Source organism: Pelophylax lessonae (genome assembly GCF_965119305.1).
Source record: "Pelophylax lessonae genome assembly, chromosome: 1".
NCBI classification, from domain to species: domain Eukaryota; kingdom Metazoa; phylum Chordata; class Amphibia; order Anura; family Ranidae; genus Pelophylax; species Pelophylax lessonae.
The window spans coordinates 721,526,863-721,552,720 of NC_138768.1; the positions used below are offsets into that span (position 1 = coordinate 721,526,863).

Here is a 25,858-nt window from a genome sequence, read left to right on the forward strand (position 1 = left end):
ACTTTTGTCTTTGATTTACAAAGTTACATAACACAGTTGAATTTCATATGGGCCAGAATTTTGGGATAATGCTTTTAATGGCTTGGACCTTTTTTTCTTTTAAATTTAGTTTTAACAGTGTTTGTCCACAACTGATGTCCGTGTTGACACCAGCATAGTAACCATTCAAGAGCAGTGATCACAGGTCATACTTTCTTGGTTTTCTCTGAATCAATCACAGTAATCTTCCACCCTTCCACTCTTAAGCAACCATGCCATTGCAACGACTTAGGAGGAGCTCTAGATAGCTATCACCTGTTTTGTTAATGTCCAGTGCATGTCAAGTGTATGCACAGGCTTTTTGCCTTGCTCCTCTTTGTTCTGTGTCCTTCCTCCAAATGGCATTAACTTTTAGTAAGGGAACTATTGTAATACTACTAACCCTGCACCATGATGCCTGTGTGTCAGAGAGCACAGTAAACAGAGAGAGGGGATTTTTTTTATTCAGATCACAAGCCAATCACATACACACTCAGTCTTCAACATAACAACAAAAAATAAGGTACAAGTTAAGGGAGAAGTATAGCTTAAGTCTTTTTGGCCCCACTTCTCCTATGGATCACAGGAGTGCAGTTTATTCTGCACTCCTGTGACCCATTTTCAGCCGACAGTAGGCTAAAGCCTGCTGTCGGCTGACATCAAACAGCTGGCCCAGGCTCTGGATCGATCTTGAATTTACAGTCAGAATCTATCTGAACTGGCAGCTGGCTCTGCCCCCCAGGGAGCTACTGAAAGCCTGATCCCGCAGCTTCCACCCCTTCACAGCCTGGGGTTCCAGTGAGCTCTGGAGGGGCAAAGCAGAGAGCTGGTGACTGACATCAGTCTACATCCATTTGCATTTCCTCACCATTTAGTTCTTTTCCATTTTAATCCATTTTGCATAGTTTATATCAGTTTTCATCCGTTTTCTATTCATTTACATCCACTTTCTCGTCCTTTTAACACCAAACTGAAAATGACACTGTGTACGCGGTGTGTGGAAAAGTCGATGCATTTTTGTGCAACAGTTAGAATGTGATATAATTTTTATTTTTTACAATATAGTATTATAACTGTTTGATAGCATTTAACCCCCCCCCCCCAAAAAAAATAAATAAATAAAAAATACACCTACATTGTATACATTTATATCCTTTATTTTAATATTTTATTTAAAGCAGAAATGTAAGTCACATCACAGGATACAGGTGAGCTTTGGTCCAATGCCGAAAAGTGTTAAAAAAAAAAACAAGCACAAAGCAGGTGTACATGAAAGATCATAGATAACTGTGACCTCACCTATAACTGAAAATGCAATATGTAAAAAACATAATATATAGCAACAAAATGGGCTAAATCAAACACTCTAAACCAGGGGTATTCAATGGAAGTGAGTTGCACCCTGAGACTGCCCAATATCCTATAACATTAAACACTATATTCTTTAAAAGAAAAAAAAAATTACCCGGGGTGGCCTGGCTTGGTGAGTAGTAACCATATGGTTGTTGTAGTGAGCTGTGTGGCTGGAACTGGTGCTGCTGTGGATAGCATTGTTGTTGCTGCTGCAGATAACTTGTTGGTGCTGCTGTGGATATGATTGTTGGTGCTGCTGTGGATATGTTTGTTAGTGTTGCTGTGGATAGGTTTGTTGGTGCTGCTGTGGATAGCTTTGTTGATGCTGCTGTGGATAGCTTTGTTGATGCTGCTGTGGATAGGTTTCTTGATAGGGCATAGTTTGAATCTGTGGATCTTCAAATTGCCCATGCTGGTATGGCCTCTGAGAGGGATCGGCTATGCCTATAGTTGGTAAAGGAATTTCTGCCATGGCAGCATTTACACAAGCACCTGCATAATTGAAAATGGGCATTTGGATCTACAATTGCCCCTTGCTAGGCATTTTATCTAACAGATGATATGTATTTCGAAGGAATGCAGCTTTGGCATTAGGGGCATCATCAAAAGGATCCCTTCTCTCTTCTTTACAAGAGGTTCTCATTTCTTCCGTGAAGGACATCATGGATGTGTCAATTTCCTCACTTTGAGCCCTTCTTGGTTGGTGAGATGCTCTAGATGAGCTTGCTCTCTGAAAATGAGCCTGTGGAAGAAAATGAATATATTTATCAGAAATGCCAATGTTATCCATACACATATTAACAGTGCACACATGGTCCCACAATATTGCTTTTGATCAATGTAATGTTGCTGCTATGCTGGAACAGACTGGCCATCTTCCTCCACAGATTGTCCATCTCCCTCCATTGCTTTCTGGCTCAGCTCCTCCTTCACATTCTTCCTCTCCTTCTGAGATGTTTGATGTGGTACTACAAAAAAGAATGGTAGATATACATTATGTCTATATGTCAAGCTGACCATAGATGGATTTAAAATTGGTTGTTTCATGACAGAACGTCCAAATTTAGTTCAAGGTGTGCTGGATTTCAGAGTGTGAAACTTATGGCCTCAAGTTCATGACCCTTCTTAAGAATTCCAGCATTTCAAGGTATATGCTTTTATTTTTTTTGGAACGTCCTGCACCACTGTGACCCTCCATAGCCTTATTATTTAAGTCTGGGTAAAAGCGGTTATATAGAGATCGCCATCTTGTGACAACTTCTTTTGCTGTAAGACACAACAAAATAAAAATATTAATGTATATTAGATAATGTCTACGAAGGCCCCTTTCCCTAACCCTAACCCCACAAAGTCACAACACATAGCAGAAATCCAAAAATGATGGTCATGCTACAGATAACACATGAACCAAGGTTTATAAACCTACCACCTTTATCCTGATGCCTCTGCTTAATGTTTGCTCAATCTGGTGTCACAGCCTCAAAGATCTCAGTCCACAACCAATGCTTTGTCAGTTTGTTGCTGCATTATCTACAATAGTTGTCCCTGGCAAACCTGGCATATGCAAAGTTGATGAGAGTCTCACGAGGAACATCTCTTGCCATGTTGCCAAATGTGAAATTGTGGTGGATGTCACTTCCTTTGATGACCACTACCTTGGTCATAGATTAACTTTTAGTTTATAAAATCAATAGAAATTTGTTAAACCAAAATATCTGTCAAATACCAAATCCTAATGGAACAGATGTAAATGGACGATGTCTTACATCCGCTTACATCTGTTTCATTCAGCTTCAACGAAACTGGACGGAGGCTGCTCCATTTTAAAAAAACGGAAGCAGATGTAAACAGATGATCATCAGTTGATATCTCCCGGTCCATAGAAATGAATTGCTGTCCATTTTTCTGTCAATAGCCAGAGGAAAAATGGCCAGACGGAGTGCCCCTGTGAAAGAGGGCTTAGAAGCCGCAAGGGACAGATGCAGCATCCGATTGAGGCTACATCCACCTAGGTAAGTCTAACAGTTTTTTTTTTTTTTAAACTCCATACTTCTCTTTAAATTCCAGGTATTACCTCCATTTCGAGCAACATTTAAAATACTACTGTACAGCGGGAAGAGGGTCAACTTAAGACTTCAAAGGCAACAAAAAACACCAATCATTTAAATTAAATGTTTGGAAGATATCGTTAAGATGCTTGTAGTGTTAAAAAACAGTGCCATTTTCACCGCATCAGTGACACTGTATTCTGGCATCACATATTTTGGATGTGTTATTGATTTTTAAATTTTTATATTTAGCGCGGTCTCAATACAGCAACAGCAGCCCAATCTTTAAACTTGGAGAATGGATTTTTAAAGTATGTTGGGCTGTATCCCCGGATTTTTTATTTTTTTTTCAAGAGGTAATAGGTAGTGATGGACGAACATCGCCTGGGGCGGTTCGCGACCGATAGCCGCAAACTTTCTCAAATGTCCGCGAACCGAAAGTTTGCGGCGGGCCCCTTTGACTTTAATGGGAAGCGATCTTTAAAAACCTTTAGGTCATATTTGCAGCCACAAAAGACTTACTAGCTGTGCACAAATAGTCCCACCACATGGACAATTTTAAAACAGAAGAATTGCAATTGGAAAAGCTGCCCTAATTTTTTTTTTTTTTTTTTTTTAAATCAGCCAGAACTGACAGCAGCCGGTAAATAAATGTCAAATACATATAGGGTCCATCCACACATCTGTAAAATGGGTCCGCATCCATTCCACAATTTGGCAGAACGTTTACAGACCCATTGATTTTCAATTCCAATCTGAAAAATTAGGCATTCACAGGATACAGAAGTAAGTGTCGCCCATTCCAGGCCCAAAAAATTAGCCCACATGCGTTTACCTGACAGCTAAGAACATTGTATTCTGTGGCTGAAGGTACATTAGGCATTCACAGGATAAATAAGTAAGTGTCGGCCATGAAAGGCTTTACGTGACAGCTAAGAACATTGAATTCTGTGGCTGAAGATACATTAGGCATTTAAAGGATACAGAAGTGTCGCCCATTCCAGGCCCCAAAAATTAGCCCACATGCGTTTACCTGACAGCTAAGAACATTGTATTCTGTGGCTGAAGGTACATTAGGCATTCACAGGATAAATAAGTAAGTGTCGGCCATGAAAGGCCCCAAAAATTAGCCCACATGGGTTTACCTGACAGCTAAGAACGTTGTATTCTGTGGCTGAAGGTACATTAGGCAATCATAGGATACAGAAGTAAGTGTCTGCCATTCCAGGCCCAAAAAATTGGCCCACGTGCGTTTACCTGACAGCTAAGGATGTTGTATTCTCTGGCTAAAGGTACATTAGGCATTCACAGGATACAGAAGTAAGTGTCGGCCATTCCAGGCCCCAAAAATTAGCCCACATGCGTTTACCTGACAGCTAAGAACGTTGTTTTCTGTGGCTGAAGGTACATTAGGCATTCACAGGATACAGAAGTGTCAGCCATAAAAGGCCCCAAAAATTATCCCACATGGGTTTACCTGACAGCTAAGAACATTGTTTTCTGTGGCTGAATGTACATTAGGCATTCACAGGATAAATAAGTAAGTGTCGTCCATTGCGGGGCCCAAAAATTAGCCCACATGCGTTTTCCTGACAGCTAAGAGCGTTGCATTCTGTGGCTGAAGGTACATTAGGCATTCACAGGATACAGAAGTAAGTGTCGGCCATAAAAGGCCCCAAAAATTAGCCCACATGGGTTTACGTGACAGCTAAGAACATTGAATTCTGTGGCTGAAGGTACATTAGGAATTCACAGGATACAGAAGTAGGTGTTGGCCATGAAAGGCCCCAAAAATTAGCCCACATGGGTTTACCTGACAGCTAAGAACATTGTATTCTGTGGCTGAAGGTACATTAGGCAATAACAGGATCCAGAAGTAAGTGTAGGCATTGACAGAAAAAATAATTGTCGGCCATGAAAGGCCCCAAAAATTAGGCATTCAATGGACATGAAATGCAGCTGTATTTACCGAAGACACGGACCATGAATTGTTGTGGGTGGATGGCGGTCTGGCAGATATTTGTGGCCTGTCATGAGGAATTGTAATCAAACATGATCTACTGGTCACATGTGTTGAATTCCTCAGAGATCCATGCCTCATTCATTTTTATAAATGTGAGGTATGTCACTGATGGCGCCCTGGCCGTGACTGACCAGTTTGGTGATCTCATCAAATGGCCACAGAAGTCTGCATGCGTCGCGCATGAGCATCCACTGGCGAGGTGAAACAAACCCAAGCTCCCCAGAACCTGTCCTGCCACAGAGTTCATACAGGTAGTCGTTAACTGCATGTTTCTGCTGGAGCAGCCTATCAAGCATATTCAACATTGAGTTCCATCGCGTCGGGCAGTCACAAATAAGACGCCTGACGGGTAGGTTGTGTCGCCGCTGAATGTCAGCAAAGCGAGCCATGGCTGTGTAAGATCTTCTGAAATGGCCTGAGATTTTCCTGGCCTGCCGCAAGACGTCCTGGACCCCAGGGTATTTGGCAACCAATGGCTGCACGACCAAGTTCAGGACGTGTGCCATGCATGGCACGTGTGTAATTTTACCCTGCTTCGGCGCGCTCAGCAGATTGGCACTGTTGTCGCACACCACTTTACCAACCGTCAAATTGAGCAGTGTCAGCCACTGATCTGCCTGTGGTTGACAGGCATGATCGATGGTCGACCCGAACCGTTCGATCATCCCTAGTTGGGAGCTGGCATTTGCCAACAATGTAAATGGCATTTTTTCTCTTTGGTAAATATCAATTTTGCTTTATTGGTTGTATACATAGTACAGATATGCCACTTCATACTCAGGTTAAGTGCATTTTTTGCTTTGGCGCATGTCCCCCAGAAAAGTGCCCCCTGTCTGGGTCATTTGTTTGACAATCCCTTGCCTATTAGCTTAGAAAATGGCCATTACTGATTTCAAAAATTTGGTTCCCATTAACTTAACTTGACTTGGTTTGAGGTTTCTTAACAGAGACGTATATATACAAATAAAAGTAACCAGTGCAAGTCATAAAATGTATGCACCGTAAATAAATGCAATCTGAACACTACAGGTAATTTTCACGATACCTCTTCATAAATAGATATATACAGCACATATATAATAAGAAATAACATAAATTCAAGGAAAAAAGTCCAAGGTAATATCCATTGTGAGTCAAATGTCACCAATCCATGTCAATGATGATTAACTCAGGGTGAAAGTGACTGATGTGCTTGATCCTGCCACCAAAAGACAAATCAGCCTCTCTCCTTACAAATATGATCCCTGAACGAACAGGAAAAAGATAGAAAGTATTCTCATGCTCGGTGCCCAGTGACAGCGGCCATCATCCCTGATCAATATATACAAAAAGAGTTCCCCTTAGTGGTATGGGACTATAAATGCCGCTAGACACTGTATACTATATAAAAAATAACTTTATTGATACAGAAAAACATATAGTGAAAGCACAATATTGTGAAAAACACAAATACACATACAGGGCATTAAAATTGCATGCATTTGACAGACCGAATACCGAACCAAGATATGGACACTCAGGTACATAGGGCAAACATGGAACTGGAACCGGTTCCATGTTTGCCCTATGTACCTGAGTGTCCATATCTTTGTTCGGTATTCGGTCTGTCAAATGCATGCAATTTTAATGCCCTGTATGTGTATTTGTGTTTTTCACAATATTGTGTTTTCACTATATGTTTTTCTGTATCAATAAAGTTATTTTTTATATAGTATACAGTGTCTAGCGGCATTTATAGTCCCATACCACTAAGGGGAACTCTTTTTGTATAAAATGAACGAACAGGAATGTCATATGAAACATTCCACTCTGGGGTAAAACCAGGACAGGATCATTGCCGAACTCAGCCCCGGTCGTAATGCTTCAGTGTCAGGCTCGATGGACATGTAGGATCAAAGAAGCAGACGGATAGTGCTTACCATTTTAAAATGTATTAGCACAAAATAAAAAAAAAATGCACTTACTGTAAAAGCACTGTACCCAGTACATATAATAAGGCAATAACATACAATCCAAAATGATCTTGGGACATCATCCAATTGGCTCCACCTCCCGTACACATTACGTCCTGGACGGGACTTGATGTAACATGTACGGGAGGTGGAGCCATTTGGATTACATCAACCGCAGCTATACCGTCATATGCAGATAAAATCCACTGCAAGACACTACAAAAGTATATGATATGCATTTGATATGGCTCTAGCATAACTGGAAATGTAACAATTTTAGAGATGTTAAACATAAAACATTGTTTTGTGTCTCAATGTGATCCTGCATGACTATTGAGAAACAAAGACATAATCCAATTGGCAAAACACTATGTGCAGTAAACCATGCCTACTTCAAACCGCATAAAGACATTAAGGGCCAGTGTCGACAGACTTTTGTTCGCTTCAAGTCACTTTTGTATTCTTATTCAAGTCTATGGAAATGCAAAAACCTGCTTGAAGCAGGGTAATGCAGGCCAGAAGGAGGTCAAAAGCACTCGACAATTAATTCTGAATAAGCTCAGAAGCATTTTAAACCAGGGATTTTTTCTCAGACAATAGGTGCAGGAACTCTCGCTTTCCGAATTAACCCTTTTCTTCACCCCCTACCCACCCCCTGCACCATTCTTTGGTGACACCCCCTACCCACCTTCCAGTACTTCCCCTTTTAGAGAATACAGAAAAACCTAATGATTGTAATTTGTATGGAATGTGTTAATTAAAGCAAGAAAAGCAGTAAAATAGATCCCATACAGATAGAAACAGTAGATTTCCCCAGCAACAATGGACCACCCGCAACAAAAAGATCCCCTCCCCAGCAACAAAAAGATCCCCAGCAGCAATAACATATCTTCCTTCAGCTAGCACCAATAGACTCTCCAGCAGCCAGCAACAATAGATCACCTGCAACAAAATACCCCTTTCCCCAGCAACAATAGACCTCCAGCAGCAAAAACAGATTTCCCTACAGCCGGCATCATTATATCTCTCCCAGCAACAACTGACCCTCAGCAACATAAGACCCACCCCCAGCAAAAGTAGATCCCAAACCAGCAGCAATAGACCTGCTTGGCAGCAATAGACACCTCCGCCTCACAAAAATTGATCCCTCAAGCAACAATAGACCTCCCCACCTAAGCAACTAGCATCAACAGACCATGAACCACTTGCCATTACATACATTAAGTGCTGGAGGTGCCGGAAATGCGTTCCCCCATGTTCCCACTGAAAAAAAGCCCCTTTTTAAACTGAAGTCAAACAGTTGCTATCAAAAAAAGCCCAAAGCCCACTGACACAAGTCCCAAGGTTATTCTTAGTTGGATTTTAAGTTGATTTACATAGCATACTTAATATAAAAACAAAAAAAGAGGTTGATAACTGGCAGTTGACAACAAATCCTGTTCCAGCCACAGATAAACTGTGATCACCCATTATAACATTGCTTTAAGGCCTGCCCTTTAGAACAGACATTCAGCTAACCAAGGACCACTAAAATAATCTATCATTTTTTCAATAGCAAGGTAAACCCCTGACAATATTGTTGTGAAAATAACAATAAAGGATGGAAAGGTCTTCAAAAGACTGCAACTCATCCATCTGCTGTTTAATTTGACCATAATAATCTGCCCACCTTCAGTCTCACCACCTTTTAGGCTAGCCATTCACTCTTAACTTCCTTGAATACCTTACGTGCCGTGAAAATGATGCTTTTTGTCCTGTTCTGCTGGAAAAGTAGGGCAGTATTGTTTTCAGGCTAAGTCAGGTTAATTTGCCAACGTCCTCTGAAGATATTCTGTTTCCCTTCTGCCATTTCCATATCCATAATCATACATGGTTGTAAGACCTGAATGCAAAAGATGATTTGGTTGTCAGATTCCTCACATTACTATCTAAATGATCTGTATGTGTAGCTAAGTGTTTAAATATTTTTGGTAGGGGATACTAGAGGTTTACAGGGGGTTAAAATAAAAGTAATTAATTTAAACATTTTTCTTTTGTATTTTCTGTTTGCGTCTAGGTGGCGCCTTCCTAGATTTTGGATAGTTTACAGTGGCATCACAAAACTGTCAAACATAACTTCATTTACGACCAAGTCTGAGATTGAACAAATTATAATTCATCCACATTATACTAGTGCAGAAAATGGTAGTGATATAGCACTGCTAAAACTAAAGACACCTATAACATACAACGGTAAGCATTTTAGTTCAGAAAAATAGGACTTCATAAAAATCAATTCAAAGCAAAAATGATATACTTGGCTATAGGTTAATTTCTTACATCTTTCTACTGTATATGTGTCATCCATACCTGCACTATAAATTTTTAAAGTAGGTTATTTGTATGTTATTCATATTCTCAGATTGTTGCACACATTTTTCAATTGTAGCATATTAATTAATTGATTATATCCTGTATTTATCAGATCTGTGTTTTTGTTTATAGTTTATTGGTTTTTCTTCTCCATTACTCATACAGTGTCTTATAAAATGATAATCTGCTAAGAATACTACCTCTACATATTTTTTCTTTAAACCAAATCAGAATTTAGAATCTATTCATATTTCTCTACAGCACTTAGAAGTAAAGGTGTTTATCTACATAAATCTTGTGAATATTGCTTAGTATGTAAAATTTCAGTAAGCTTGGCTAGTGATTAAAAATGAAGAAATAATGAACACCTAAAAGTCATTATGGCAGAAAAACATTTGCCTGCTAAGTGGCAAATCTGAAAAACGCCCCTGACGACGTCACGCCTATGATGAAATGCGTTGGGTGGAGTCAGACGTGACGTGACCACACCCCCAGAGCCGGCCTTTGTGAGTGAGTGCGGGGACGCCACAGCTCTTATCTCTCCAGCGCTTTTATGGATACATGTCTGCTAATTGCAGACTTTCTCTCACGCTGCTGCTCTGTGTGTCTATTCACACACAGAGCTGAGGCTCGGCCCTGCCCCTCTCTCTCTCCACATTGGCTCACTGGCTGTGATTGACAGCAGAGGGAGCCAATGGTGCCCACTGCTGTCCCAACCAATGAGGAGGGAGAGTCCCGATGCTTTTGGGGGAGGGGGGGCTGTCAGTGCAGCTGGAAGTGCTCTGGGGTCTCAGCTCACAGTATACAATGATCACTATACATTAAAGGAATAGTACAGGCAACCATGCTAAGTCTACTTTTCCACTAGTGCGACTTGTCATGCGACTTTGGACACACAAAGTCATATGACAGGTCACAGCCTATTGATTTCAATGGCACCTGTTCCAATCTATGTGACTTTGAAAATCAGCAACTTTGAAAAGGTACCTGCATTACTTTGATGTAACTTTTGATGCAACTTTGATCCAGAGAGTGTAAAGTTGGATCAAAGTCTCTCTAAATCGTGCGACTTTGGGGTCGCAATAGTGCAAACATAGACTAAGGTAGTGTAACTTGTAATGTGACTTTGGACACACAAAGTTGCGTGACAAGTCACAGCCCATTGATTTCAATGGCACCCGTTCCCATCTATGCGACTTTCAAAGTCAGCGATTTTGAAAAGGTACTTGCACTACTTTGATACAACCTTGATCCAGAGAGTGTAAGGCTGGATCGAAGCTGTACTCAAAGTCACACTCAAAAGTCACACTGTAACCTTAGGCTACATTTCCACTAGTGGGACTCCAAAGTTGTGCAATTTAGAGTGCAGCTTTCATCCAACTTTACATTCTCTGGACCAAAGACGCATCAACGTAGTGCAGGCACCTTTGAAAGTCGCTGATTTTCAAAGTCGCATTGATGGGAGATGGAAACGGGTGCCATTGAAATCAATGGGCTGTGACCTGTCATGAAACTTTCTGTGTCCAAAGTCTCCATGACATTTCGCACTAGTGGAAACTGAGCCTTAAACTCATTACTTACATGTAATGAGCAATAGAAATCGATCTGTATCCTTCTAAACTTTCAAAAATGTTCCTTTGTACCTTTTTCTTTCATATATTGCACCGGTCACATGACATTTCTTCCCCAGTTCCCTCTGCTGTTCACAGCAGCTGGGCATGTGCCACACCATGCACAAAATGCCCATCAGTGCTCATCACAGTGCCATCACAGTACTCATAACAGCACCATGCAGAAACAACCATGTGGTTCTACACTGTAGAAAATCTGCAGCATGTTGCATTGTAATGTATCTTACAGTTTCAAATAAACAGTGTGTGTGTGTGTTATGTGCTGCTGGAACCATGAAGAATGATCATAACATACTTCCAAAGCTTGTCCTTTCTCTCTTTCTCTCTTTCTCTCTTTCTCTCTCAAGAAAAGCTGCTAGCCTAAACGAGACCATGGCCTCTTTCACACGAACGATCCGATCAGATCCACCTGTCTGTTTTTTAGGTGGATCTGATCGGATCCTCCATGCATCCCTATGGGGCAGTGGATGTCAGTGGTGACATGTCCGCTGACACCCGCTGCCATCCGTATCTGATCCTGTCCGTGAAATCCGGATGGATGGAAACCCTACTTTCCATCCATCCAGGGGATCATATCAGATGGGATCGGATGAGAGTGTCCGCTCTAATCCGATTCCCCATAGAGATCAGCGGGGCTCTGACACCTCCCTCTCTGCACACAGTGTGGAGATGGAGCTGTCATCCGTCTGCTCAGCGGGGATCGGCGGATCAATCCCCGCTGAGCAGAGAACGGTCTGAACCGGGCAGCAGACCGTGTGAAAGGAGCCTAAGAAGACAGGAGATCATGTTCTGTGAAGGATAGGAGGGATGGGGTGGGGCTGGTCTAGGGATGGGTCTAGACATGCCTGTCTAAGAAAACCAAAAACCTTTTCAAGAACTGAAAGACAGCTTAGCAAATTCAGGTAAAGGGAGATAGTGTTGTCGGTGAAGAACAGGATGAAGCTGTTTGTCTAGTTTAGATAAAGACTAGTACACACTATAAGAAAATCGGGCAAACATTTTTGTCCAAAGAATTTTCATATGATTTTCGTATATTGTGTCTACACATCCGATTCCAAATTTTCATACGTAAATTCTTGAAGGGACAAACTCCAACATTTTTCTCGTATGGGAACAAAACAAATGATTTTCGTTTAATGTGTACTATCTTCGTACAATTTTTGTACAGGAAAAATCAGAAAAGAAAGACTGCGCATGATCAGAAACAATAAACAACAAAACAAAAAAAAAAGCTTTTGTCGTACGAGAATTTTCTGACGAAGTTTCGTTCATCGGTTCCAATTTCCTGTGACACAACAAGGATTTTTTTATAGTATGTACCCCACTTAATACTTTATAAGCTACACAATCAGCTAGCCAGAAAATGAATAATATCAAAGATAAATATATTTAACATACTATTAATAGGAAAAATTTCAATTTTTGACTGGAGTTACTCTTTAATCTCGACATGCAGACAGATGGGTTACAGCACATTAGCATGCATTTTCCTAGGAAGACCCAGGCAAAGCATAGAGCACTGTGCCAACTGTGCTGAGCCTAAAGTGGAGTAGTCCACAGCTTTTTTTTTTAATTGGTAAATGGTAAACTATTTTATAAGCATATTTTCCTCAAATTATATATGCTGTGTATGTGTTTGTAGCACTGCCCCCTTGGGGGTTGCTTGTAGTTGTATGTTCTTCTGTGCCGATTTGACCCTATGAACCGTCCAGCCCTCCTGACACTCTAGGTTCAGACATGTTGTGTATACCTTTAAATGACATACTGACACAATCCAGATAGGTTTTAAACTCTTTAGCTTTGCTTTACTCAAGAAGAAGGCTTTAAAAGAGTATTAATCAACTAGTCCCTGGATAAACAGCCAAGGCTCAGTTGAAATAACACCAAAGAACAGTGAATAACCACTTATAATAACAAGTAAATACACCAAACATACACAGTATCTTACAATAAGTAAATGGACCTCTCAGGAAGCTAGGTGTCCCCTTTAAGAGCAATGATATAGCAATGTTCAGTATGCAAGGCTTTGCTAAGATCTTCAACGAACAAATGATTCCCCATATTAGCACAGTGTGAAACAGGCAATGCAAGATAGCTGGTTCTGATTAATGATGATCCACTAACTAATGCCAGTGTAGAATGTCTGTGTTCAGTGTTTAAGAGAAATTGTAGCAACTGGTAACTGGACTCTGAGCAGGTGCTCTCTCACCAATTCTGTTGTCCCTCTTATGAGTTCTGGAAGAACAGGCAACGGCTACTCTCTACACTGTTAGACACTGAGAAGGCTGTCCCGCGACTCTACTCGATCAGTGATGCTGCAGTGATGTCTGCAATATAGCGATTGTCCTCCGCCCCACCTGGGCTCAGGGGTGGTATGCAGTAGGCCGCAGTTCTCTCTCTCTTCGGCAGACCAATGCATACAAGATAAATCCTGGGAAGCAAGAAAGCCTAGGCCTGTTCAGCAGATCCCTTTATAGTCTCTCCCACAATTCTCTCCTGGAGCGAATTGCCTGCTTGGATGTGTGGTTCTTAAACAGTTCAGCAGTGCAGTAATATCTTTTTAAAAGACTACAGTTCCCATAATACTTTTCTTCCAGTCTCACGAGAATGATGCATTAAATCCAAGACCAACACTAGGGGAGCATTGAGACAGTCTGAGAGAGCAGAGAATTCTGCAGTGTCAGTCTGCTCCTGGCTACATCCTCCCCCCACTTAATAGTCTTTGGTCCTCAAATATAACATCATTACAAGAACTACTGAATTATATCTCAAAAAGAATTGTAATGATAATTCTGCTAACCAGAACATACAGTAGCAAATAGCTAACTAAAAGGGATTTCCCAACAGTAAATTATACAAGTCGTCAGACAAAGTTAAATCATTTTGATACCAGGCCAATAATAGGTACGTGACCCACCCAGAAGTGTCAGATGGTGGAACAGGGTCATCGTACACCAAAGATTCCTGTTAAGTGCGTTACATGTTCGAGAATATTATTCTGAACGAATATAACAAGTTCTTTTTAATCAATTAATTTCTTTTTAACAGCATATACCAGTCATAGTGAATACAGACTAGAATAGAGAATATATAAGTATATTTATTCACAAGACATGTATTCACAATAAATAGTTAGATTTTGAGTGACACAAAAAGATAACTTTCACATAAAATACAAACTTAGACCATAAATGCAAATGTAATATTTGGCACAGTGATAAAAATAAAGGTTTATGTTTTCCCAGGAATAATAAAAATCATAGACAAGTTACAAGTTACTCCGCTGTAGTTGGAGTGAGAATAGGCTATGCAAAACGGGAGACTAAATCGCTAATATTGCCCTAAATTGGTACTAATAAAAAAACGTAGAAAAACAAAAATCAGTTTTTAGAGAAAAATCTACTATGATTAATATGACTGGGAATGTAATCTATTTACCTTGAGTATAAGATTTGAAGAACATCAGGAAAACAATAATCAATTGGAAACAATAATCAAAAATTCAGCAATGTATATTTACCACTTTTAAAATGGTTGCTGGCTTAAAATAGTCATTGCCAGAGTCCTGAAGATGGCTGCCTTTCCCAAAATGGTGGCCAGTTAGGGAGGAGTTGCGCCTGGCGTCCTTCCGAGTTTCAAATGAGGGATGGAGCATGTATGAGTGAGTATGAGTATGGATGGATGTATGTGTGTGGGTTGAAGTGTACTGAAGCGTTGTAGTGTGTCTCATCTCACATCTGGGTTCCTTTTTATTTTGTGTTGAACAAAAGGGCCGTAAAAATTACAATAATCTGAACCCAGAAGGAGGCACTTCATTCCCATTGGTTGGGATTACTTAACCATTAACTGGTGTGGTAATTGGGTGACACCTCTACTAGCCACCCAGTATATTGTATATTAAAATTATGTGATAATTTCTTCATTTAGTTATAACCATAAAAACAATATGAGAATCTGTCTATATTCTCATGGTACTGGTGTGTCCATCTGATATTTCCATCATGTATCTATGTAAGGATTGGATCTGGTAACGTCGTTTAATGAGTATGCATTATTAATAAAGTACATATATATATTGATTAGGAGTAAATGATTTACCCATATACTATGTATTTCACAATTAGTAGAGTTAAAAAGTATGTGGATACATTTACAGTTATACATATATTGCTACACGACAACTAGTATATGTAAACTTTTCTATATATGGGTTATTTCCAATCACAATACTACCAGAGAATTACCATGCTAGTAAACAATCTAATCATCACCTGGTCTGGAATCTATTATATAAAATTGAATTTAAACATCATCTACTATATCTAAAATAATATGCTTCCCATGGAGGAAGCACCCCTGGTGTAGGTAAATGAATGACATGTTATGTCTTTGTCCAGGTTTTTCTCGTTATTTGTCTTCTCCTGGTAGAAACAATGTTTTTTTTACTAGGTCATGGATGAACACAGGTGAGATGCTGAATTTGAGTTTCGGCCATTGTGTGTAAAACATTTCAGGGCCAAAACATGATACTTTACGACTTTCCCTGAGACTTCTTTAATGATCACAGGATATAGTGTCAATAGTGCTGAACAGGTTCAACAAACAAAACAATGTGTCCTTGGGAACCAAGAGATTCTGACTGAAATGGTGATCAGGTAATTTGAGGCCTAAGAAAGTTCATAATTCTTGACCTGTAGTATGAAAAACATATGTCTATTTCGTGTCATAAGTCTGGAGGCTGGCACTTGACTAGAAAGCTGAGCTGTAGAAATAAGTTCATTGGAACTTTCTCCAAGGGTGTCATATGTTAGTCTCTTGGGTGGGTGGATTTCCCGCCTAAGCCTGGAATACATATTTTCTATGGTTTCAGGCTCACGTCCCAGGCCCCAAAAACTACAACCAGGCTCTGGTTCTTCTAAACTATTGAGAGCAGTTTCTTCTCACTGATCTTGGGTGAAGGGGAACGGATTTTCTCCAACATTTGACATTTCAGGGTTGTCAGCTGGTTCTAGCTTAACCCCTCCAGTCCCTCTTACAGGAGATGATGCAGGTCTATCTGTCTCAACAGGTTGATGTTCTACCCCACCAGGTGGAGACACTACACGTACATCTTCCATTGAAGGCTGAGAAACTCTGGTGGTGTCTTCAGATAGAGGAACCCACAACCAGTCAAGAGTCAGTTCTTCTTCATCACTCTCCTCTCCCTCATCCTCATGGAGTGTATGTTTGGGTGTCCGAATGGTTCTAGGCCTCAAATTAGGGGAGCAATGTGTATCAGAACAAGGGGGTGAAGACACTCAGATATGGGCAAAAGATGGTTTTGATGCCAGGTTTTAAGCAGGCCTGTCTTTCCCTCTGGGCTGATCTGGTACACAGAAAGTCCAGGTAGCTGATCAGCTAGTGTGTGTTTGCCAGGCACTCCCATATTTTGTAAAATCACTTGATCTCCTGGTTGCAAGTCCTGTACTCTCACTCAAAGATCAAAATTTCTCTTGTTCCGTTGCTCCCTTGCAGTGGATGTCTCCAGGGCTTTCTCATAAGCAAGCTTCAAATTCCTTCTAAGTCTATCAATATAGCCTAGATAAGAAGCCTGAGAGGTGTGATCTAGAGACGTTCTGAAAGCTAATCCACTGTCAAATGGGTCTCCTGAACATCAACCGGTAGGGGGAGTACCCAATAGAGTCATTCACTGTGCTATTGGAAGTGTGGACTACAGCGGCAATATGATCACCCAGTGATGTTTCTTCTCACTGCTGGGCAAAGTCTCTCTGAATGCACCGAAAGCAAGAACAATAACTTTCAATTTTACTTAACTTTTAACTTCTATCCTTATGGATGGCCAAAAGAAATGATCCCTAACTAGCTTAAGGGTTCTATCTAGTCCCAGATGTCCACGATCATCCTGAAGAGCAGTCAACACTGTTAATCTGTGCTTTTCAGGAAGAAACAATTGTTGAACACCTTCTGGTTCTTCTTCAGTACTTCCGATATACAATCCCATATTTCAGTTGCATTTGTTCCCATTCTTTGTAAATTACTTTAGCGCCGTAAACTGAACTGTTCAACTGCATCTGAGAGTCTCAAGCCACCAATGCTTTCTTGACAAGGTCACATAGTGGATCCTCCCGTTGGTCCCTTCTCATATCCTCCTTTGTCAGGTGAGGAAACTCTTGACTGCGCACTTCATGTCAGATCACAGTAGTAGCTAGGTAATCCAGCAGGGATAACCCCAACGGCTTCGTCTCCTGTGGCTCCTTTATGATGATGTTCTACCCCTCGACACACTGCATGAAAGCCTTCAGTTGTCAGATGTCAGATGTATCCAATTCCGGGCACCATCCTCCAAAACATATGGTCTTCGGGATAAAGCATCTGCATTCCGATTTTCTTTCCCTGGCCGATTCTTCAGGCTGAATTGAAATTTGGACAGCGCAGACACCGATGTCCAGTGGCTTCCAGCTTAGCAGTAGTCAACAGATAGGTCAAGGGATTGCCATTCGTTTTTACCACAAACGAAGCTCCATACAAGTAGTCTTGCAGATTGTCTACTACTGCCCACTTGAGGGCCAAAAACTTTAACTTGTGTACAGGGTAGTCCTTCTCAGAGGGAGTAAGACTTCGACTCACATAAGCTACTGGATGAAGCTTCCCTGCCATCTCTTGATACAACACTCCTCTGAGCCCATCTCATATGCAACTCATAAGGCTTGGAAGGGTCAGCATAGGCTTCTTTAGGGCTCTTCTTCAAATGTCTAAAAGCCTGTTTACACTTCGGAGTCCATTGTTCCTGAACAGACTCACACGGTCTTCTAGGCCCCAATGGCCGTTGCACCCCTGGACTCAACTTCTGCGACTCTTAATTCCCTTCTCTCTGTAACAACTCATGCAGGGGTCTTGTAATCTGTGCAAAGTTCCTCACAAACCTTCTATAATAGGAGAAAAATCCCAGAAAGGACCTCAGTTCTGTAACTGTCCTTGGTCGGTGTCAAGTGGAAACAGCTTCCAGCTTCCGCGGATCAGTGGCTACTCCATTTGCAGAGACCACATGCCTTAAGTAAGTAACTGACGTCTGGTAAAATTGGCACTTTTCCAACGAAAACTTCAGTCCCTCTGAATGAAGCCTCTGGAAAACCTTGTGACTCGTGCTTCCTGTTCCTCTAGGGTCTTGCCAAACACAATTATATCATTCAGATACACAAGCACCTCTATCAGATCCATATCTCCCACTGTGCTCTCCATCAACCTCGGAAAGGTGGCTGGGGCCCCTGCCAATCCCTGTGGCATGCGATCAAACGCAAAGAATCCCAACCGGCTGATGAAGGCCGTCTTTTCTCGGTCATTAGGGTTCATTGGTATCTGGTAATACCTGCTCTTCAGATCTAACACACTAAACCCCTTTGCTCCAGATAGACACAGCAAAGCATCTTCTTTTCGAAGGATGGTGTACTGATCAGGTATGGTTCTTTGGTTTAGGGTTCGATAGTTGATACACATCTGAATAGATAAATTTTCCTTGCGCACCACTACAATGGGGGAAGCTTAAGGGCTTCTGGATTCCCTAATGACCCCAGACTTCTTCAGCTCTGCTAATTGCTCCAGAGGGTCTTCAAGGTCATTCAGAGGGATCCGCCGAGCTCTCTCCCGGAAAGGTTTGTCTTCAATCAGCCAAACTCAGCTTTGGGCAATCTTCGCACAACCCACATCAAAGTCATTCTTGGAAAACATCTCTTCCCATCTTGCTAGCTGGGCTTTGATCCTCTCCCACCACTTAAGCGGCAAAGGAGGACATTGAACCGGAAAATCACCTTCCCAGTCCTCTCCGGTGGCCTTTTGAAACGAATTGAGATAAACAGAAGTAACCAGCGCTATGGAGTTAGTGATAAATATATCTTAATTTATAAGGTGTAAGCTGCCAACAACCAACCTCTAAGGGTTAAGATAGTGAAGTAAGTGCAAAAGGTTGAAACGGCGCTACCTTTCAAGTGATAAAGTGCCAAGTGAATAAATAAATAAGTAGTGATATTATTTATATTTTATATATTGTAAAGTGCTCAAGTGATTGGTGGTCAGTGTGATGACCGATTTTTCTGACTCCAAAATAATGCACACTATAGGGTGCAAAATGCTAGTGCAAATAAATCAATAAAGAATAAATAAATAAAGAAACAGTGAGTTTTATTTTAAAAGAAACCTGCTGTTAAACAGTGTGATACGCCAGTGATAATTGTGATAAATTATTCATAAAACCAATCTGATAAATAAATAAATACATAATTTCCAGTTCTTCTTGATAAAAAGTAACCAAAGATCCAAATAAGAACTGAAAACATATATAAGTGAATAGGCGAGTGATAAAAGAAAACCTTTGGTTGCAGTTCACCAGTGTGACCACTTGGTGTCGCACCTCTTATACAACCTGCTTCATACTAGATGCTGTGGGACTGATGTAGTAGTATCAGTGGGGGTTCCTCCGATGTAATCCCCTCTTTGTTCCTCAAAGATATGTAAAGAGAGAGAGGGAACCCCTTGGTATAGTATACAGTGCAATCACAAATAGCGGAGGTAGTGATTCACAGTTACGGCTGTGGACGATCAGTAGAGAAGTCGGGAAGCTTCCGCGTTCCACGGCCCTAGCTCCAAAACCGGAAGTGACGTAATGACGTATGACTCCATCCTACACGTTTCTTCAGAGGACGTCTGCTGGAGCGGCGGCAGACGTCAGAAAAATTGGTCATCACACTGACCACCAATCACTTGAGCACTTTACAATATATAAAATATAAATAATATCACTACTTATTTATTTATTCACTTGGCACTTTATCACTTGAAAGGTAGCGCCGTTTCAACCTTTTGCACTTACTTTTGAACCGAATTATCCAATGTCACAGGAGTGGCCAAACTCACCTGTTCTAGAACCATCCGAGGCTTCAGGCTGACAGGTTGTCCTGTAACGTTGCAGGTATTAACTGGGACTCTCCCTCTTATTTTAGACAACATCTTCATGGGCACAATTTCTGGGACCAATTCTATGGTCCCAGAAATGGGTAAGCTTCCAATACCAGGAATAGAACTGGCTGATACCAAGACAACTTGACAGTGGCTTTCATGCATACTCTCTCTCCGGGCTGCAACACCTTCTCTTAAGTGTCCAATAGCCACAGCCTTCCCACCCCTTTAGCTGGTGCCCTTTGTTCCTGGACCACACGCTGAAAAGCTTGTCTCAACTGTGGATTTATCTCCTCTGCAACCAAGTCCTTTGTGGCTAACGGGATGAGTAGTCTTAGCACCAAGTCAGTGTTGGTTCCCATCAACAAGGGATTATGTCCTGCTCCTGGAGGCCGAGGACAAACAACTGCTAGTGTATCGAAGGTCTCTGGCTTCCCTGCCAATGAAGGCTCAAAGGTTATCTTGATAGGTATGTATCCATCATACAGAAACTTTTGGGTGCCAATGCCCTAGATCTTCAACTCTTCCAGCTTGCACTGAGGGATATGCTTCAAGTGTTTGTCATAGAAATCCCTGTACAATAGTATCACTTGGGCTCCGGTATCAAGCAAAGCTTTAGTGTAGGTCCCTTCCACTTCAAGCGAGACTATAGGAGAGGGTCCTACCAAGTTCTTTAGCACGTTTATGGCTTGTGCACCTGTAGAATGGGTCCTGACTTATTTCCTTTGTAACAATAAAGTTCTTTCCACCACTTGTCTTGGCACATTTCTCACTTGTGGCTCCCTAATCTGTCGTGGCAATGGAGTTCGTTCTACCACTTGTCTTGGCACATTGCTTACTTGTGACTCCATAGTTTGAGCCCTAGCTAACTTCATCTGTGGTGATAGAGTTCTCCTTTTCTTTAGTTTAGGAGGGGGTTCATTGACCTCTTGTGTTTTTCCCCCCTAACCCGAGCAACTCATTTTTAGATACATGTAAAGAGGTAGGAGGACAAACAGAGGGCCTCGCCCTTTGCTTTTTCTTTGATACTTTTCTAACTCTGGAGCTGTGTTTGGTCTCCAGACGCTCAATTGGCTCCTTCACTGAGGTCCCTAGAAGTTTCCCCTCCTTCTTAGGGAAGAGTATCTTCTGTAAGACTTTCAGCACGTCTGCCTAACTCCCTTCTTGGGGCACTTAGACCTGAAAGGTACAACTTCTCCACATTCAAAACATCTCCTTTCTCTGAGGGGAAATAGCCCTAATCCTCCAGAGTAAATCTGTGTTCCTGAGTTTTCCCTTGAGACTACATCACTCGCATCAGCGCCTGATATATCTGAGCTTGGAACTGAGCAGCTTGAGTCATCAACTCTGACGATTTTGGAGTGTCAACCGACTTTTTGCTGTCTGGGCTCTCATGCCCTTCTGGATCTGCTTCGGTTTCACTGTCCCCATCTAAGAAATTAGGTTCTGCATGAATAACATGGGTTGAAGCTCTCTCCTTCTTCCCCCCTCCTGCGATTAGCTCTCTCGCCCCTTGACTCTTCTCTTCCAACAAAACTTTCTTCCTCCACCCCTACTTCTCTCATCAGTTCCGGGTAAGTAGGGATTGTCCATACTCCTTTCAACAGTAATTTCAACACAACGGGATGATTTAGACAGGCCCCTTGTAGAACCTGATCCAGTCGAGCTTGGTCAGTGTCCTTGGGGTCTACCCTGTTTCCCTGAAAATAAGCCCTACCCCGAAAATAAGGAAAAGAAGACAGGCGCCACTCTAAGTGTAATATGACTTTAAGTTTAATGAGAACACAGCACACTATATACTCACAAGACAAGAATTATAACCCGCAATGAATGATGGCCTTGGGATTAGTCCGAAAAGTCAGTAATCCGGGTGCCTGTATGGATAGGATCCGACCGATCCGCCGTGTGATCCGCTCAAGCCGGTGGAGGAGCGGCTTTCCCCCGAAATCTGGAGACACTGCGGGCGATGTCGGGGCTTCCTGCGGTGCACTTCCGGTTTCGGGCTAGCAACGTGGGACGTGATGACGTGAATAGGCGACGCGTTGTCGGAGCATGCGCTCCTTCTTCAGGCCTCTGAGGAAGGAGCGCATGCTCCGACAACGTGTCGCCTATTCACGTCATCACGTCCCACGTTGCTAGCCCGAAACCAGAAACCGGAAGTGCGCCGCAGGAAGCCCGACATCGCCCGCAGTGTCTCCAGAGTTCGGAGAAAGCCGCTCCTCCACCGGCTTGAGCGGATCACACAGCTGATCGGTCGGATCCTATCCATACAGGCACCCGGATTACTGACTTTTCGGACTAATCCCAAGGCCATCATTCATTGCTGGTTATAATTCTTGTCTTGTGAGTGTATAGTGTGTTGTGTTCTCATTAAACTTAAAGTCATATTACAGAGTGGCGCCTGTCTTCTTTTCCAGTTTGCTGCAAGGTTTTCTTCTTACTTGGACAGAGCAGCCTTCAAGTGTTTCAAAAGACTTGGGTTTTTTTCATGGACTCAGCTGGACTTTGATATCACGCTATATATATATATATATATATATATATATATATATATATATTTTATTCCCACAATATTGCAATCTGTCAGTAATTGATGGTATCCCTCCAACTTCCTCTTGCGCCAGTTTACACCCTCTATTGTTTGTACCTCGAAAATAAGACCTAGCTTTAATTTTGGGGATGGCTGCAATATAAGCCCTACCCTGAAAATAAGCCCTAGTTAAAGTCGTTGTAAAGACATGCAATCCCTTTAGTAAAAAGGTGATATAATATGCAGTGTGTCTCCTTTTGTAACTTTATTGTGGAATATACCTTATTTACAGTGCTGCTGGGTGCTCACATGACCTGCCGTAGATCTTCTGCTCTCCTCCCGGTTGAATCAGCGGCCCCTTACTCTGCAGTGCTCAAAGCTGGGAAGAAGAGTTCCGGTGGGTCATGTGAGCACCCATCTGTGCTGTAAATAGGGTATTTTCCACTATAAAAATACAAAAGGAGACACACTGCACATTCTATAATCTTTTTATAAAACTGGTTTAGACCAAGGTTTATTTTTGGGATAAGAGAATGTCCTAATGCTGACTCCTGAGCTGACATGGAAGACAGGGGACACAGGACATTTTTTAAAAACATGTTATTGTTTTATTCCAGGTTTTTTAGAACAAAGAGAGGAGTAAATAAGACAGTACACTGTTCTGTCTATCATGCCCTAAAGGATCAGGATTTTTTTTTTGTTAGGGTTTCAACCATTTTAGGAGCGTCATGATGACATGACTGTTTTTGAATAAATGTAAATTATTGTACGTACCGTAAATAAATAAGACACCCCCTGAAAATAAGCCCTAGTATGTTTTTTGTAGCCAAAATTAGTATAAGACCCGGTCTTATTTTCGGGGAAACACGGTATGCTTCTCTTGAGGATGATCTGGTGTAATATCATATCCACTCGAGAGATGTATTCAGAAAGTCTCTCCCCTCTTTGTTGGTGAGTGTGATTAAACTTGTACAACCTGATCCAGGGTCTTCTTTACCCTTCCAAAAACAGCATGTAAAGCATCATTGTAATCCATAGCTACACAGTCCTTCATTCCCATCTGCAAATTACAGATCACTCTAGCTGCTGGACCCCTGAGGCTCTCACTAAGCCACTGTCTCTTTACAGCCTCTGGCACACTCCACTCTTCTTTTGACGGAGTGGCTGGACTCATCTAGGTCTCAAATTCCCCTTCTCCAGCCGGAGTCGGCAATTGCCCTGAGAAGAACTGAAGCTTCCTATATCCAGTTTTGAGGAAGTTATGTCACATCTTTGCTGATATGTCAGTTAGTAAATTAGTAATGCGGGAGAAGACGGAAGGAGTGAGACGAGGAGTAGAGAGAAAGATTTGTGTGTCGTCAGTGTAGAGATGGTACTAGAGGCCTTGTGAGTTTATCAAGTGACCAAGGGAGGAGGTATAAATGGAGAACAGGAGGGATCTGAGGCCAGAACCTTGGGGGAGCCCTAAAGAAAGAGGAAGCAGAGAGATGGAGACAGAGTTATAGGTAACACTGAAGGAGCGCTGTGATAGGTAGGAGGAGAACCAGAAGAGAGAAGAGTCTCGAAGGCCAAGAGAGTAGAGTTTTTTGAGGAGGAGAGGATGGTTAACAGTATCGAAGACTGCAGAAAGGTCTAGTAGTATGCGTATGGAGTAGTGGCCATTGGTTGTAGCAGTCGATTATTAGTGAATCTTAGTAGGGCAGATTCTGTGGAGTGTGGTAAGTGAAAGCCGGGCTGTTAAGGGGTCAAGAAGGTTGTTGTCAGTGAGGTAGGAGCTCAGACTGTTGTAGACTAAGCATTCTAAATGTTTTGATGCAAACAGGAGCAAGGAGATGGGTCTTAAGTTGTTCAGGCTGGTTGAGTCCAATGAGGGCTTTTTAAGTATGGGGGTGATCAGCGGATGTTTTAGAGGGGGGGGGAGGTGCCAGTAAAGAAGGAGAGGTTGAAGATGTGGGTAAGGGAGCATGGGATAGATAGGCTTCTGAGAGAACTTTAGCAACCTGTTTGGTAGTAGCAAGCTCAAAAGAGGAAAGTGTGGAGAGTGGTTTTGTACAAGTTATGTTAAGTGGAATAGATGTCTGTGCAGTGGAGGTGGTTGTGGAGAAAGTAGAGAGTTAAAAGTAGAGAAGAGACAACGAGGGCAAGAGGGCAGAGTATTATTGAGCATGACAAAGTAGGCTTGTTTGGCAGCATGGAGGGGGGAATTGTATTTGAAGAAGGCAGATTTATATAGGGTGAATGCTTGTTTGGATTTGGTTTTATGCTACAATCGCTCCAGTGTGCGGCTATGTTTTTCAAGATTTCTGGTGTTGTCAATCTGCCAAGGTTGTAATGGTCAGTCTGATACTTTGTGAAGTGAGAGGAGCAAGAGAATCCAGTGTGAATTAAAGTGAACTGTTGTAGACAGTGGTGACCAGGTCAGGGCAAGAAGGGCTGTTAACATTAGTGGGGATTTTAAAATCACTAAGAGTGATAGTCGGTATTCAAGTATGTGCAGGAAAAATGGGGAAAAAAGGCTCTGGCAACAAAAGGGCTAACAGGCTGTTCATTTTTATATTGTTATTATTGGCTGGAATTCTGCTTCGAACATTTTGCAACCTCTATGTATTTTTACAATACTCCCATAGAATTGTATGTCAAACAGAGAGCAGTGATACTGTATAGCATTCCAAAAGACTGATACAAACTCTTATCTGGGGGACCTAAGCTGGTCATATACAGCTTGAATTTCGGCAGATTCCTGCTGAATGGCATTGCTGGTACCAGCAGGCTTGACAAAAGTCGATTTCAAAATCCAAGAAGGGGGGTGGAAAGTTGTTGGCCACACAGTGATTGGCTCCTATCAGATGGAGTCATTGTTTGGGTATTGAGGCAGCCATGGATGCTGTGGTTGCCTGAATACAATAGTCAGCAGTGTAGATGGTGGAATGAATTAATTTCTCTTGTTCAGCCTGCAAGGCTGAATGCAAGGAATTACATTTTGAATGGAGCCTCTGGCTTTG

General features: G+C 41.8%; 1 protein-coding gene across 1 annotated transcript in view; it reads left to right on the top strand.

Annotated features, from left to right (window-relative positions):
• The window catches only part of KLKB1 (kallikrein B1), a gene marked incomplete at its 5' end in the record, with an annotated part of 112,850 nt that overhangs the window by 76,323 nt on the left and 10,669 nt on the right, over positions 1 to 25,858 (top strand). The window contains 1 exon segment of the mRNA XM_082244057.1: positions 9,451 to 9,626. Within this exon segment, the coding sequence (XP_082100183.1) occupies positions 9,451 to 9,626 (176 nt within the window).